Below are 13967 nucleotides of genomic sequence, written 5' to 3' on the forward strand. Positions count from 1 at the left end.
AAACATATCCTGGAGCTGCTAACCACTGGTTTATCCACCATCTCCCTTGGAAGGCCAAATCGCTGTTCTTTCACACCCTCTCTTCTCATTCTGTTTTCTGTTTTATTTCTCTTAAACCCTGTGAATTAGACATCGACGAGTGCAGGATTTCTCCTGATCTCTGTGGCAGTGGAGTCTGTGTCAACACGCCGGGCAGCTTTGAGTGTGAGTGCTTCGAAGGCTACGAAAGTGGGTTCATGATGATGAAAAACTGCATGGGTAAGCATAGTATCGCTATTCCTCTCAGTTTTGAAACCAGTCCGGCAAAGACTCATTAGCTCGACCTTGGCTTGTCTCAGAATTGCTAACAGCATGCTTGGCAAGGAGCTGTGGAGTGAGAGAACAGCTTTACATGTCAGACAGGAAGTCTGCTCCTCCTAGATAGCTCTCGGGGAGCCCCAACCTCTTGGCGCCTTAATGGCAGTGAGATATTGAGACTGGGTTCTGTTTATTCATAGAATCTGAAATCAGCACAGACTTACTATTCAGGAGGGATGCATTTAAAATGCCTGACATTGTGTGGTGATCCCCAAATTTATATTCAGTCATGCAAATCCTGTGTTATTTTCCTTACTTGTGTGCTATTACAAATTGCTTTGATATTGCCCACCCTTTAGCCCACTCTTTCATTTTCCGTGACCTATAGGACTCACCTCATGTGATGTAGAAGATTTTTCTAAGATTTTTCTTTCACTTTGATTAGAGACGTAGACACCAATACATGATATCTGGAGTTTAGAATGATATGAAGCAAATATTTTTACCTGTTGGGAGCCTACTCATTTCATACAAGTAAATTCCTTGATAGTTCGCTATCTTTGAGGACAGAACTTGAATCATTTATCTACTGCTAATAGAAAGTGAGGCAAGTGTTATCCTATCTCCTGTTAAGCCTCTCTCTTACATTTGAGTCACACTTACCTCCAGTAATGATTCTTTCTCCCATGCTGTACGCGTGAATATTTTTTTATTTTTTCCTCAGAGTTCTTTAATGGATCTCACATTTTTACCTTTCAGACATTGACGAATGTGAACGTAACCCTCTCCTTTGTAGGGGTGGCACCTGTGTGAACACTGAGGGCAGCTTTCAGTGTGACTGCCCACTGGGACACGAGCTGTCACCGTCACGTGAGGACTGTGTGGGTGAGTTTGTTTCCTCAGCACATAAACCCACCCAGCTCAAGTGGTAAAGATCAGGGGTTGATTCTAATAACCTTGTTTTGGCATGTAAAACCTAGGTGACCAAAAGTTGGAAATTCAGAATCCTTGCTTTTGGATTCAGGCTGTCTTTAGAGAATGCTTCAGTGACACATGAATGAGCCAGCATTATCCTGGTTACCTTCTTTTTCATTACAAGCACCCTTGAAAGGACCCTGTGTGACGGACCTTGTGTAAGACCATGTAATTCCCTCCTCCAGGATGGGATGGGAAAGCTGCTCCTGTTGGAAGCCCTGCTCCCTGATAATTCATCTGTGCACACACCTGTGCAGTCACTCAGCGACATCTACTTCCGTGCCCCTGAGTCTGTCATCCCTGGGTCTACTCGCATGTGTGTGAACATGTGCTCTTCCTCCACTCTCTCTTCTCATAGAAATACTGAGGTCTCTTCACTGGCTCTGAGCTCAGTCGGGATGTCAGAGACCACACGAGAAGACTGATGGCTGGTCTTGGAGCCTTCCAACCTTCTGCTTTTCATAAACACACGAGGCCTCCAGGCTTACCGCGTTCTAGTACACTGGCTTTGAAACTGATTTAGCCAGGAAGCGTTTTCTTCACAGAAATCTTTCTGGAAAGTATAAGCAAATAAAACAGTTTAAAATAGAGCAGACTATAAACACCCATTTAAAACATAATTTAAGCACACCTCAATATATTTATTTATAAATTCTGTTTATACTGATTAGGCTAATATAGTTGATGAATCTTAAATCATAAACTAAACAGACATTTTTAAAAGACGAATTAAAAAGTTTTAAGTATGTTTCATTTTAATAGTGAGACAAAAAGCTTTTTCACACATAATTACAAATATTTATTCATTGTTGTGAAACAGTAACTCAGATCTGTTTCGAAGGTCAGTTTATTTTGATAATTGGTTTTCATGGATCTTACAGATGAGAAAAATACCCTTCAAAGATACAATGTACATATGATACATATTTTTGCATATTTAATAAAATAAACTTAATGATCATAGACATAAATCTATGTGTCAAAAATAACTCTTACTAATTTTGAGAATTTGGGATGAATTTCTTGCTATATCTAATTATATTGTCACTGTTTTTACCTTAAATTTTGTCTGACAGGTAGTCGGTATGAAGAAAAGTGTTACTACCATTTTCTTGCTATTCTCTTGTGATTTCATTATTAGTGCTAGTTTATTCCACAGATCTTTGCAGAAGGTTTTTTAAGGTACCTGCCCATGTTATAAGGGTTAGTTTATTTTAAAATAGGCATTATAATATGTAGATCCACCTATCCAGGTCCACTAAACACACAATACGATGAAAACAGACAAATGAGGCACCTGTAATCAGCCCCTCTGTTTTGTGGAAACAGCCATCTTCCTCCAGGAAACATTAGTTATTTAGGCAACAATTGGCCGTGTGATAAGGACCAGCTGAGTGTGCCAATGTAAATTCATATATGAAGTAATTAGCAAGCTTCATTTCTGCCATGCACTAGATGTGTGGTCTAGTGTGACAGGCACTAGCCACATGTGGCTATTTAAAGTTAATTAAAATTAAATAACATTAAAAATTCAATTCCTTAGTCATACTAGCCATGTGTCAAGTACTCAGTAGGAGCTACATATTGGGCAGCACAAACATGGAAGAGTCCCATCGATGTTGAAAGTTCTACTGGATAGCACTGTTGTACATAGAAATAAGAGAAGTATAGATTCCAGCATTTTCTTTTAATACCCCGAGAGCTTATCTTACTTCCCCCAAAGTACACAAAGCCTTCTGGAGACCACTGCTCTAGTGCAGCATGTTCTTGGTAGTTTAGGTGATACTGTTATTGTTTAAGCCATTAATTCTGTGTATTTTTTACAGATATTAATGAATGCTCCCTGAGTGACAATCTCTGTAGAAATGGAAAGTGTGTGAACATGATTGGCACTTACCAGTGCTCCTGTAATCCTGGATACCAGGCCACGCCGGACCGGCAGGGCTGTACAGGTGAGGGTAGGCCACGCGGGTCTGGAACTGAAATTGCTCAAACCCGCCCAGGACAACTTCAGGCACTGAATATGTAATGAAGTCAATGGGAGTCCTTTGTCATAAAAATGAATCTAAGAATGGGGACAGGTCTCTAAAATGTCATGGTTTGGTGGTTATGCAAAGGAATCTCTGCTTTTATCATAGAAAACTCCTTAAACTCCTCTAAGTTACTATATTTCCGTGTTCTTTAATCTTGAATTACTGGACCTCCATGTCAAATGGAATCCTATCTAAAAGGAAGTAAAAAGAACTAAGAAAAATTAATGGCATAATGATCAATATCACAAATAGTGGGGAGAAAAATCCAGAGCTATTTAAGCATTATCAGTTTCAAAAGAAGAAAAGCTCTTTTTTTTTTTTTTTTTTTTTTTTTTTATGTAGGGAAGTAGCCCTGACAAGAAATGTGGTTGCCATGTTGTTTTCACAGATATTGACGAGTGCATGATAATGAACGGAGGCTGTGACACCCAGTGCACCAATTCAGAAGGGAGCTATGAGTGCAGCTGCAGCGAAGGTTATGCTCTGATGGCGGATGGAAGATCGTGTGCAGGTACAGAAAGGAAAACGTACAGACTTTGTACATCTATTGAATTTTATCTCACAAATCTGACTCCAGATATTTTGAGTGGAACTAGACGGAGAAAGATATTGGAGCTTGATAAAAGCCATCCTTGTTTTCATTTGATGTTAATTTTGTATTATCAGATATTGACGAATGTGAAAATAATCCTGATATCTGTGATGGTGGCCAGTGTACCAACATTCCTGGAGAATATCGCTGTCTGTGTTATGATGGCTTCATGGCTTCGATGGACATGAAAACATGCATTGGTGGGTACCATAAAAGCAGGACAAATATTTACAGACACTTATACACAAATAGATGCACATTTATGCACGCATACATATTAACACAAGAAGAAGAGGCTTTTACCATTATTTGAAAAATTCAACCCATTGTATCAGATGTCAAACCTGTAAAGAAAAAATTATTTGAAAAAAAAATCGTTAGTGTATTTATCAGCAATACTGTGTCTTGCAAATAGATTATATTTTACATTTTGTGTATTTCAGTATTAGGCTATTCAGTTTAAAAGAAAACTTTTGAATTACGAGGATGAACAAGTATTAACCAAGGTATTAAAAATAAATTTTCTAGATGTGAATGAGTGTGACTTAAATTCAAACATCTGCATGTTTGGGGAATGTGAGAATACCAAGGGATCCTTCATTTGCCACTGTCAGCTGGGTTATTCAGTGAAGAAGGGGACCACAGGGTGCACAGGTACGTCTCAAACTTGTATTTTTGTTGTTTCAGCTTCTTAGGTCAACCTTTAACATCATTTGTTTGCTGGCACGTCCTAGACTAGTGCCCTCACTAGGCTGTGACCCCACCACAGAGCTGGCTGCAGGTTCAGACACAGAGTGAGAGAGTGGGTATGGAGTATGAGTCCCTGGTTCTGATGTGCTTCTGGTGGCCCTTGCGACAGCATTCCCTTGCCTAGTAGGACTGCTGCCCAAATAGGACACATAGATAAGGAGAATCACCAAAGACCTGAAGGGATCCCACTTATTGCTTGTTTCTGCAGCTCTTCTAAACTAACCAATATTAATCGAGATTTCTATTTAGAACTTTTCCTTCCTTGCTTTCCCCATCTTTTTCTCTCTTTGTTCTCCTCTTTCCATTTGCTTTTGCCCTCTCTTCTCCCTGCCCAAGTTGTCTTTTTTTCTCTCTCTCTCTTCTTTCTTTGCTCCCTTTATCTCTTGTTCCCTTTCTCTCTTGTTCCCTTTCTCTACTAAGTAGTTTTAGCGTTTTGCATAAAGGAGGGGGGCTAGGAAGTCCCAAGGTCATTGCTTTGGATCAGGTGTTCCTCATTGCTCAATTTAAGGCCCTGGTATGGTAGTTTGCTCAAGGCCTGTGGAGAATGGCTGAGACTGCAGCCTCGCCCTGAAGCTGACATTTCCAGGAAAGGGCAAGTAACAAAAGGTGTACTCTGAATGTTTACCACCGGCAGGGTTGTTGTGAAGCCAATAGTGTGTGTGTGTGTGTGTGTGTGTGTGTGTGTGTGTGTGTGTATGTGTGTGTGTGAGAGAGAGAGAGAAAGAGAGAGAGAGAGAGAGAGAGAGCGATTTCAACATCTACAATATGTAATCATTGAGCTGGATGAAACTGACTATTTCTATTTTAGAAAGTTCTAGAAAGCTTTGGGAACTCAAAGCCACATGGTTTATATACACATATGTACATATATGCATATGTACATATATCTATGTGTATACCTGTATGTATGATATATGTGTGTGTGTGTGTATATATATATATGTGCAAAAGCTTCTAGTCATTTTCCAGATAACATTTCCAGTGACTATTTTTAATATATTCTCAAATAAACAGAGTGATAGCTTTCAAAAACTATAAAATATTGTATTGTTTCTAAAAATGACAAATGATCATGTAAAAAGGAAATATACTGTCACTTATTTTAAAAAGTTAAGCTTATTCTTATCTTCATGAAAAACATGTAACAAGTATTAATAAGAAAGAACAGCAGTCTCTTTTTGGAAATGAGATTTCTCTTGACATCGATAATCCGATGCCTTCTACATGGAGTTCTGTCTGGGCCTAGGAAGGGAGAAGGGCCCCTGGGGTGGACAGGGGCTGACAGGTCTATCTGTCAGGGTTCTACAACTGTTGCATCTCACTTGTACCGGAAAAGGACTGGCAATTTCTTCTATGGAAGGGTTTGTTTGGTTGGATCACGACCTTCCAAATCTTGTTGGACTCTATAAAAATTAAAAATCAAAATGATCTGTTAGTATTTCCTCTGTACAGTTTTAGATCTTTCCATATTTACTTTAAAATTTTACATACACAGAAATATACCTGGAAATAGAATTAATTAGCTTGTGTTTTATCTTCTTCGTATTAACTATGGTTTCTCAGATGTGGATGAATGTGAAATTGGTGCCCACAACTGCGACATGCACGCCTCATGTCTAAACGTCCCAGGGAGCTTCAAATGTAGCTGCAGAGAAGGCTGGATTGGAAATGGCATCAAATGCATTGGTGAGTTTGCGAATGTAAATAACTTTTGCTAAGGTACCAGGTTTTTAGAGGCTTTTCTTTACAGTTGTTCACCCACATACTTCAATAGGAACATGCTCTTCTGTTTCCTGTATGAAGATCAAAGGCTATCTTTGATTTTCTTCATTTCTTTATTCAGATTATTCTCTGCAAGATGCTTCTTGTTTATGTGTTTCCTTGAATCTTGATATAAATGATGAAATTGCTTTTTAATGTGTTTTCCAGTATAATTATTTGATGTGCACCCGGAAATCCAAATAGGTGTATGATGAAAAAGGACAAATGTATTTTCCCAGTCTTTTCATTGAGTAATCAGTGAGATTGAAAACTCAGGGAAATAAATGAAGGAAATGAAAAGGTTTTTTCTGATAATCTAAGTCTAGAGAAAGTGGTCAGTACCAGCTTCTTAAAAGAAAATCGAATTTTTCTTCCGGAGAAACCTAAGTATTTTGTTAGGTTTCAAGAGATCTGATTCAAAGAAAGGAGAATGAAAAGGCAGTTGCCATTCTCCAAGTTTTATAGTTCTTGAGCCAGAGTTTAATAAGTCTGTATAACTTTGAGGCAGAGGTCTGGATTTTACCCTTGGTGTCATGCATGGTGCTGTATAATCTGCTTAGTGTTTTACATGCCTTAAAAATAAAGAATTTTTCCAACTGGTAAGAATTATCCAGGTCAATTGAAAATAGAAAATAAAGCAAGCTAAACTGACCTCCCCATGATTGCTCGTTAAAATCTTATAAGCCTACAGTAAGTATTAAAAAATAGTCTTGAAATCTCTTACCAATAAAATAAGTTAATTTGAATGTTTTCCTATCCATTCAATTGTTTCGTACTTGCCAAATGTTTATGAGCTGACTATAGAATTTAAATTATAGTTTCCAAATAACTGCTAAGGAATATTTTATGGCTTCAAGTCCACTAGCTACCACTTCTAGTCCAGCCGTCACTCTGTCATTAATCTCACAACTTTTCAGCTATATCTCCATTCCAGTTTTTCCAGTTTCATTTGACTGCTGTTTTCCTCTTTTTCAGCCTACATTTTGTGTGCTTCTTGTCCACCTATCACTCTGACCAACTATTGCAAAAGAGCCTTCTTCCAATACCAATTATTCACTTGTGTCCAGGCACCTCTCCTCCAAAATGTCATCTGAATCCATTCACCCCTTTCCATTGCCATTCCCCTGCTCTAGCCTCAACTATTCTCTCTCTCAGTATCTCCTCCCACCCCCCTGCAAGATGCTAAACAACCTCCTCTTATGTTTTCTCATTTGCTTTCTGGCCCTCCTAAAATCCATCCTTCACACAGCAGCCAGGCAAAATCTTTCAAACCGTGGATCTGATGTCTTCACGATCCTTATTTTAATCTATTGAATCCAGGATAAAATCCAGCTTCCTTCCACGGTTTACAAAACCCACTTCTCTACTTCCCACTATCCACTATCTCTCCAGCTTCATCTTCCATCATCCACTATCTTCCATCATCCTGTCTTTTCCATTGTGCTTTGTAACTCTGATCTCCTTTAATTTATCACACCCAGTTCCTTTTCTCCTCAGTGTCTTTATATGTGCTGTTCCCTCTGCAAGGAATACCCTTCCCTACTTCTCTTCAGCAGGCTCTTATTCATCATTCAGGTCTGAAGTTAACTAAAAATTACTTCCTTAGTGCAGCTTTTCTTATTCCTACATACCAAATTTGATACTTTTTTTTTAATTCTCTCATAGCATCTTGTAAATTTTCTCCATGGTACATACAATAATATTTAACTTAATTTAATTTTGTGTTTAACATCTGTCTTTTCCACTAGACAGTAAGGCCTCCATAAGGTCAAGAATCTTATCTCAGATACCTCATCTATAAAGTGAACTTGAAAAGTCTATGCTAATTTTCCTGTTCTGAAATTCAGTACTATCTTAAAAATTGACCATTATTTTTGTGTGTGATAAGGGAACCTGTGATAAAAATCCACCCTTGGTAAAAGTCAGAAGGAAATCTAGGCCTGGTTTTCTGTGAGTTGTTAAAAAGCTAGTTAATTAGATATCTCACAGAATGCTTGAATTAATGCTTTTGGCCCATGTTTATGGTCTGTGCATTTTGGATTTATGGGTCTGACATTTTAGAGAATTAGAACTGTGACCTTAGAGATCAACTAAAACACATTCCATTTGGCCAGTTTACATTTAAATTGAGACAAACGAAAACTGTTCTGAGTATTTAAATGTTTCGTTTTTGTTTCTGAGCTTTATTGCTGTGTTCTCTTGGCGCGCAGATCTGGACGAGTGTTCTAATGGGACCCACCAGTGCAGCATCAATGCGCAGTGTGTGAACACCCCGGGCTCCTACCGATGTGCCTGCTCAGAAGGGTTCACTGGAGATGGCTTTACCTGCTCAGGTGGGTGAGAGTCTGGAAGTATGTTCTGACATAATTTTTCTGGAACACTCTAATGTGCTTCCCTTATTTGAAGAAAACTGTAGCTAAAGAAGGCTGAAATCACTCCCTGTTTAAAAACTTACAGGTGAATATGTATGTTTCTCTTACATTAAACACAAAAGCCTAAAAACTTTTACAAAATATTGGTGAGAGTCTTAAAATAATGGTATTTATTCCTATCTGTTACTATTAATGATGATCATTTTCTTTTGTTTGTTTATTTGGTCACAAACAGAGGCTCTGTCCGAGTTAGACCACCCGGATTCATCCCTTGCCTGTGCTGCTTACTGGTTGTGTGGCCTCAAGGAAGTCACTTAACCTGTATGGCTGCAGTTTCCCTATTTTAAAATGGGCATACTACTAATAATAACACCATTTATTCTTTTTCTTTTTTATCATTCAACGAATGACATGTGGAAAAATGATTCAGCTTCTTAAGATACGATATATGACTTACCCAAACTCTGCTGTTTAATGTGTTTGTCAAAATCTCGGTTTATCACATGGTATTGAAAGGTCTAAATGGGATAATACAAGTACTGGGCTTAGAAAAACACATCATAGGAGCTTAATAAATGTTCACGGCTATTTATTCCACGTTCCTCAAGGATAAAACATCCATTCGTTCTATTCCTATGTAAGACTGGATCATCTTGCTGGACATAAAGTATGATACTTTTGTTTGTAAGATAGGTCTTTCTCAGTTGAATTTCAGCATAGACTTTAAACCCATAATTAAAAGATAGACTCTAGTTCTTTTTCTGATTATTGACACTAAAAACACAGACTCATCATTTTCACATGTCTCTTTAAGAAAACATGTCTATTCCATTTTAAAGCGTTATTACTTGTAAACCTTGGATTGCTTTTTTCTTAGTAATTCTCTGCACCATGGTGTGAAGGAAAGGGCATGGCTTCGGTGTCAGATACAGCTGTACTTAGATCCTGGCTCAGCCACAGATAGCTCGCTGGGACTCCCACAGCTCAGTTGGCTGCTCATAGCTTCAGGTCTTTCTTGTCTGAACCTTGCAGGATTGGTGACCTAAATGAAACGTGCCTGTCAAACAACTAGCATACTACCCGGCAAATATTAGGCCCTCCGTAAACATCGGTTTCTGCCCTTTCCTCTCTTTTCCACTGGATGGAATTAAATTAATATCTTTAAGGTCTATGAATTATTCCCATTTGCATAATTAAGATAGGGATATTTTAATAAGATTGTAATGACATGAAAGAGACTTTCCTCTTTCCTAAGGAGTGTCCCTAATTTGCTTAAAAATGCTTGAATTAGTGAAAGAACGAGTTATTTCTTCTAAATACCATAACGTTTTGAATTAACACCATTTTAAGATTAATACCAATGCTCTTGGTCATATCTAAATGATGTTGGTATAATACTAATGCAACAAATTAGCATTAGAGAGAACTAAGACAAATGCGAGAGACACCTGCCTTCCTCTTGTTAATCATGTTATAATTTAATGTTAGGGTATAGATTCAATTGCTCCACTCTAAGGTTGTATACCCATATTTAGGTGACTATGATTAATTGTTGTTTCATGTTAATGAGCATTGACTCAAGCCAGTAAAGTGGATTTAGTTATAGAGCAAGGAAAAACTGTGTCATGAGATTTGGAACTTAATAGAGATGTAATTTGCTTCTCCCCCAGATGTTGATGAGTGTGCAGAAAACATAAATCTCTGTGAGAATGGACAGTGCCTCAACGTCCCGGGTGCATATCGCTGCGAGTGTGAGATGGGCTTTACTCCAGCCTCAGACAGCAGATCCTGCCAAGGTGGGTCACCAGGATTCCAGTTCATTTCCAAGTTGGATCAAATACAGCAAATGAAACCACAAAAAGGGCTGGAACAGGCTCCACCTGGAAGCAGAATACACAGCACATGCTGCACATAAAAAAGTCATTCGTTTAAGCACGGATTATTTTGCCGAATGAATAATGAGGAAGGCGGCTTTCATCTCTTATGAAGTTTTCCTGGCCAAGAGCCAATAGTTGGAAGTCGGGCTCATTCTCTTTTTTTTTTTTTTAACCATTTCTTTTTTTATCACTAAATGAATGACATGTGGAAAAACTATTCAGCTTTTTAAAATATGATATACTACATTCCCCGATCACTGCTAGTTAAGGTGTTTGTCAAAATCTAAGTAGCTCGTTTCTGGCATTTGCCTCCATGTTTTAGCCCGCTGTCTGTGTGTCTGGGACTAGCAGTCCTCTTCGGGGACTCATCAAGGGCTGCACCTTTTGCCTAACAGTGATGTTTCCTTCCTCTCAGTTATGACATCATCCCCCTTTCCTAGAAATGGGACTTTGTGACTCGTATGATATCTTTCCAAGGAAAGGAATTTGGATTTTCTTTTAAATGAGTGACTCAGTTCACATTACATGTCTTTTGGGCCATCCTTGTGTTCTTAGGGAGTACATCAATATGTAAATGGAGAAAGGGAAAAGATTGAAAACAATTCATAAACCGTAAGGATAACAAAATCAGTGATTCATAGAAAACCTTTAAAAAAAATAACTCAAGCTAACTGCTGGGCAAAGATTATAAAATGAAACCAGATTCCAGGCTCTCCCCACACTAGTGTCTAATCAAATGAACAGAAATAGTAAATAGCAGCATGCGCACGCTTGCGCGCGCACACACACACACACACACACACGTCACCAGCAGCAACCCAACAAAACCAAATTGCATAATCTGGGTTGGCTTAGAGTAGAGCCTAACTCTGACCCACTAATAGAAGTGGCACTGAAGAAAGAAAGTAAGCCTAAAAGATTATGGGATTTTCCATAAAAATCCATTTTGAGACAATCAGATAAGAGGATGAATAGTAGGCCCTGGGGAAGATGATATTAGAAATTGAAAGCATTCATGCTTCTACATCGACCTGCTAGATTGGGCAGAATATAATTCACTTTATGCAATGCAGCTGTAGAGTCAGCTTCATATTTTTTCCCAGTCCTGGTTTCTTGTAAGCACCGAAGCCAGTTAGTAGAAAATGTGAGTCAGTGTGGTTATGGAATTACATGATTTATTACCCATGTCAGCTTGACAAGATTTAGTGGGAAAAGGAACAAGTAAGCAGTAGCCAGACACTTCTGTCAACATAAAATTTCAAAATTAATTCTTCATACATAAGACAGAATTTCCCCTTCATAATTCTATTCTTTTATCTGTGGCCTACGCCCTTCCAAAAGTTCTCCCATACTTCCCCCAAGTTGATGTTCAGTAGTTTCTATTTAGTGTACTTCTTTCACTTATTGATTTTTCTCATGTCATTACCACCAAGAGACATTCTAACTGCCAGGGCAACAGAGAATAGCTCACATTAGTTCACCGTCAGTTAAACCCTCTGCTCCATTTAGCAAAATGCCAACTTTTGAGATCCCAAAAATGTACTTTTATGGTTCTGCCTGATTCTCCTTATTTTTGTCTTCTCTCTTCCTATAAGATCTGGCTCATCTAGACAGTTTCTACTGAATTTGCTAATTTAATTCCTCGAGGCCTTCCTGTCTTATTATAAATATATGTCCTTCTGAATTGACCCTCTGATCAATATTTTCCATTCAGCATCTACTTCTCACCACAAATTCTCAGACTTTCTATAGAGTCCCAAAAAATTGCTGGAGTTGGGCATTTCCCAGTATTGCCCACCAAAATGAGAGAGTACAGAACCTGAAGGGACTCCGTCAGGGACAGGTTCGAACTACATCGGACGGACTGAATCTAGATACTAGCTATTTAGTATAATGTCTGCAGAGAGCACGTAGGCCGGGCTCATCAGCAGAGAGCACACAGAGCCCAGTGTGGCTCTTCCAGCCACGTTTCTCCTGATCCCCCGCTTTATGACACTGTTCCCTACTTCTCCCACCTTATGAAAATTTGGGACACAGAATAGAAGTTTTAATGAAGCCCATGCCCCCAACTGTCTTCCATATAAAGCCAAGATAAAGAAGGGAGGATGTCCGGAAGCTCCGTCTACATTCTATCAAGGTATGTAAAAACTGACCAAGTAATGTGAATCCAAACTGAAAACAAACAAGGGCAACTGTGCAGACATCCTATGGAAACACAGCAACAAAAGAACATACAAAAAGCAGGCAAAGAACCCACCCAGAGTAGAAGAAAACTACCCAAGAGACAAAAGCCAATTTCCCATAAGTACATTGTGCCATCGATGACCTTAATACAATATAATTGAACAAGTTCAAAGAGATTATAAAAACAAACCATAAAAAAAGCCAAAGAAGGAGATTGTGGAGTCAAGAGAAACAAAAAATGAGAACCAGTACAGAAAAATTAAAGCACTATTAAATAGAAACAGCAAAGATAATCACAGTGAACAAAAAAGGGGGAAGAAAGAAATGAACACTATGAAAGAAAAGACAGAGACCATAAACATAAGTATAATTGGAGTCTCTGAAGTGTAGAGCCCCAAAGCACTGAACAGAAAAAAGTACTAAACCACCGAACACTTTCCGGAAATACAAGAACTGAAGGTACAGGGAAAAGGTAAATCATAAGACAAAGACTAAGCCTTATTACTTTTGTTGGCTTAATTTATAGAGAAGAATTCTTCAGACACTAAATAGAACTGGCAAGTCATGAACAAAACAAACATTCAAGACACTAGAAAAATGCTCACAAAGTTTTGAGGACATGTGTGACTGAAAAATCTTGTATCTCAGCACTTAGTTAATTATAAACACAATAGGAATATTCTTACATATGAAATAATTCAGAAAGAAAACACCTGTGGGCTCACCCTTCTTGGGGAAAAAAAAAAACGTAGCAATGAAACACAACCAATCAAGAAATAAATGGAGGCTGCAGTTAAAACATCATTGATTCTTTTATGTAAGGAACTAGTACTAAATAATGTAGAGATTATAGTAAATACCATACACATTTAAAAAGTGAAACTAATATAAATTAAAACATGAGTTGGAAGTATATGTGAATGCTAATTTTCTTCTCATTCATTGTACAATATCCATTAATACTATCTAAAAATTATATTTGAATTTTAGCATAAAGCCAAAGAATGATAAATTTTTAGTGTTTTTCTTCAATTCTTAACATGAGAAAGTATTTTAGAAACTGTCAAGATAAAGAAAACTTGATCTGAGGCATGCGAATGGTTTTAGCTTCATTCTGTAAATATCC

The 13967-nt window shown here is 38.1% G+C and overlaps 1 protein-coding gene across 1 annotated transcript in view; it reads left to right on the forward strand.

Annotated features, from left to right (window-relative positions):
* The window catches only part of FBN2 (fibrillin 2), a 262360-nt gene that overhangs the window by 188617 nt on the left and 59776 nt on the right, over positions 1–13967 (forward strand). Inside the window, exons 26-34 of the mRNA XM_081054526.1 lie at positions 130–258; positions 1057–1182; positions 3099–3224; positions 3694–3816; positions 3972–4097; positions 4426–4551; positions 6211–6333; positions 8619–8741; positions 10451–10576. Coding sequence (XP_080910652.1) covers positions 130–258; positions 1057–1182; positions 3099–3224; positions 3694–3816; positions 3972–4097; positions 4426–4551; positions 6211–6333; positions 8619–8741; positions 10451–10576 — 1128 coding nt within the window. The remainder of the gene's footprint in view (positions 1–129; positions 259–1056; positions 1183–3098; positions 3225–3693; positions 3817–3971; positions 4098–4425; positions 4552–6210; positions 6334–8618; positions 8742–10450; positions 10577–13967) is intronic.

This window comes from Rhinolophus hipposideros (genome assembly GCF_964194185.1).
Source record: "Rhinolophus hipposideros genome assembly, chromosome: 7".
NCBI lineage: Eukaryota > Metazoa > Chordata > Mammalia > Chiroptera > Rhinolophidae > Rhinolophus > Rhinolophus hipposideros.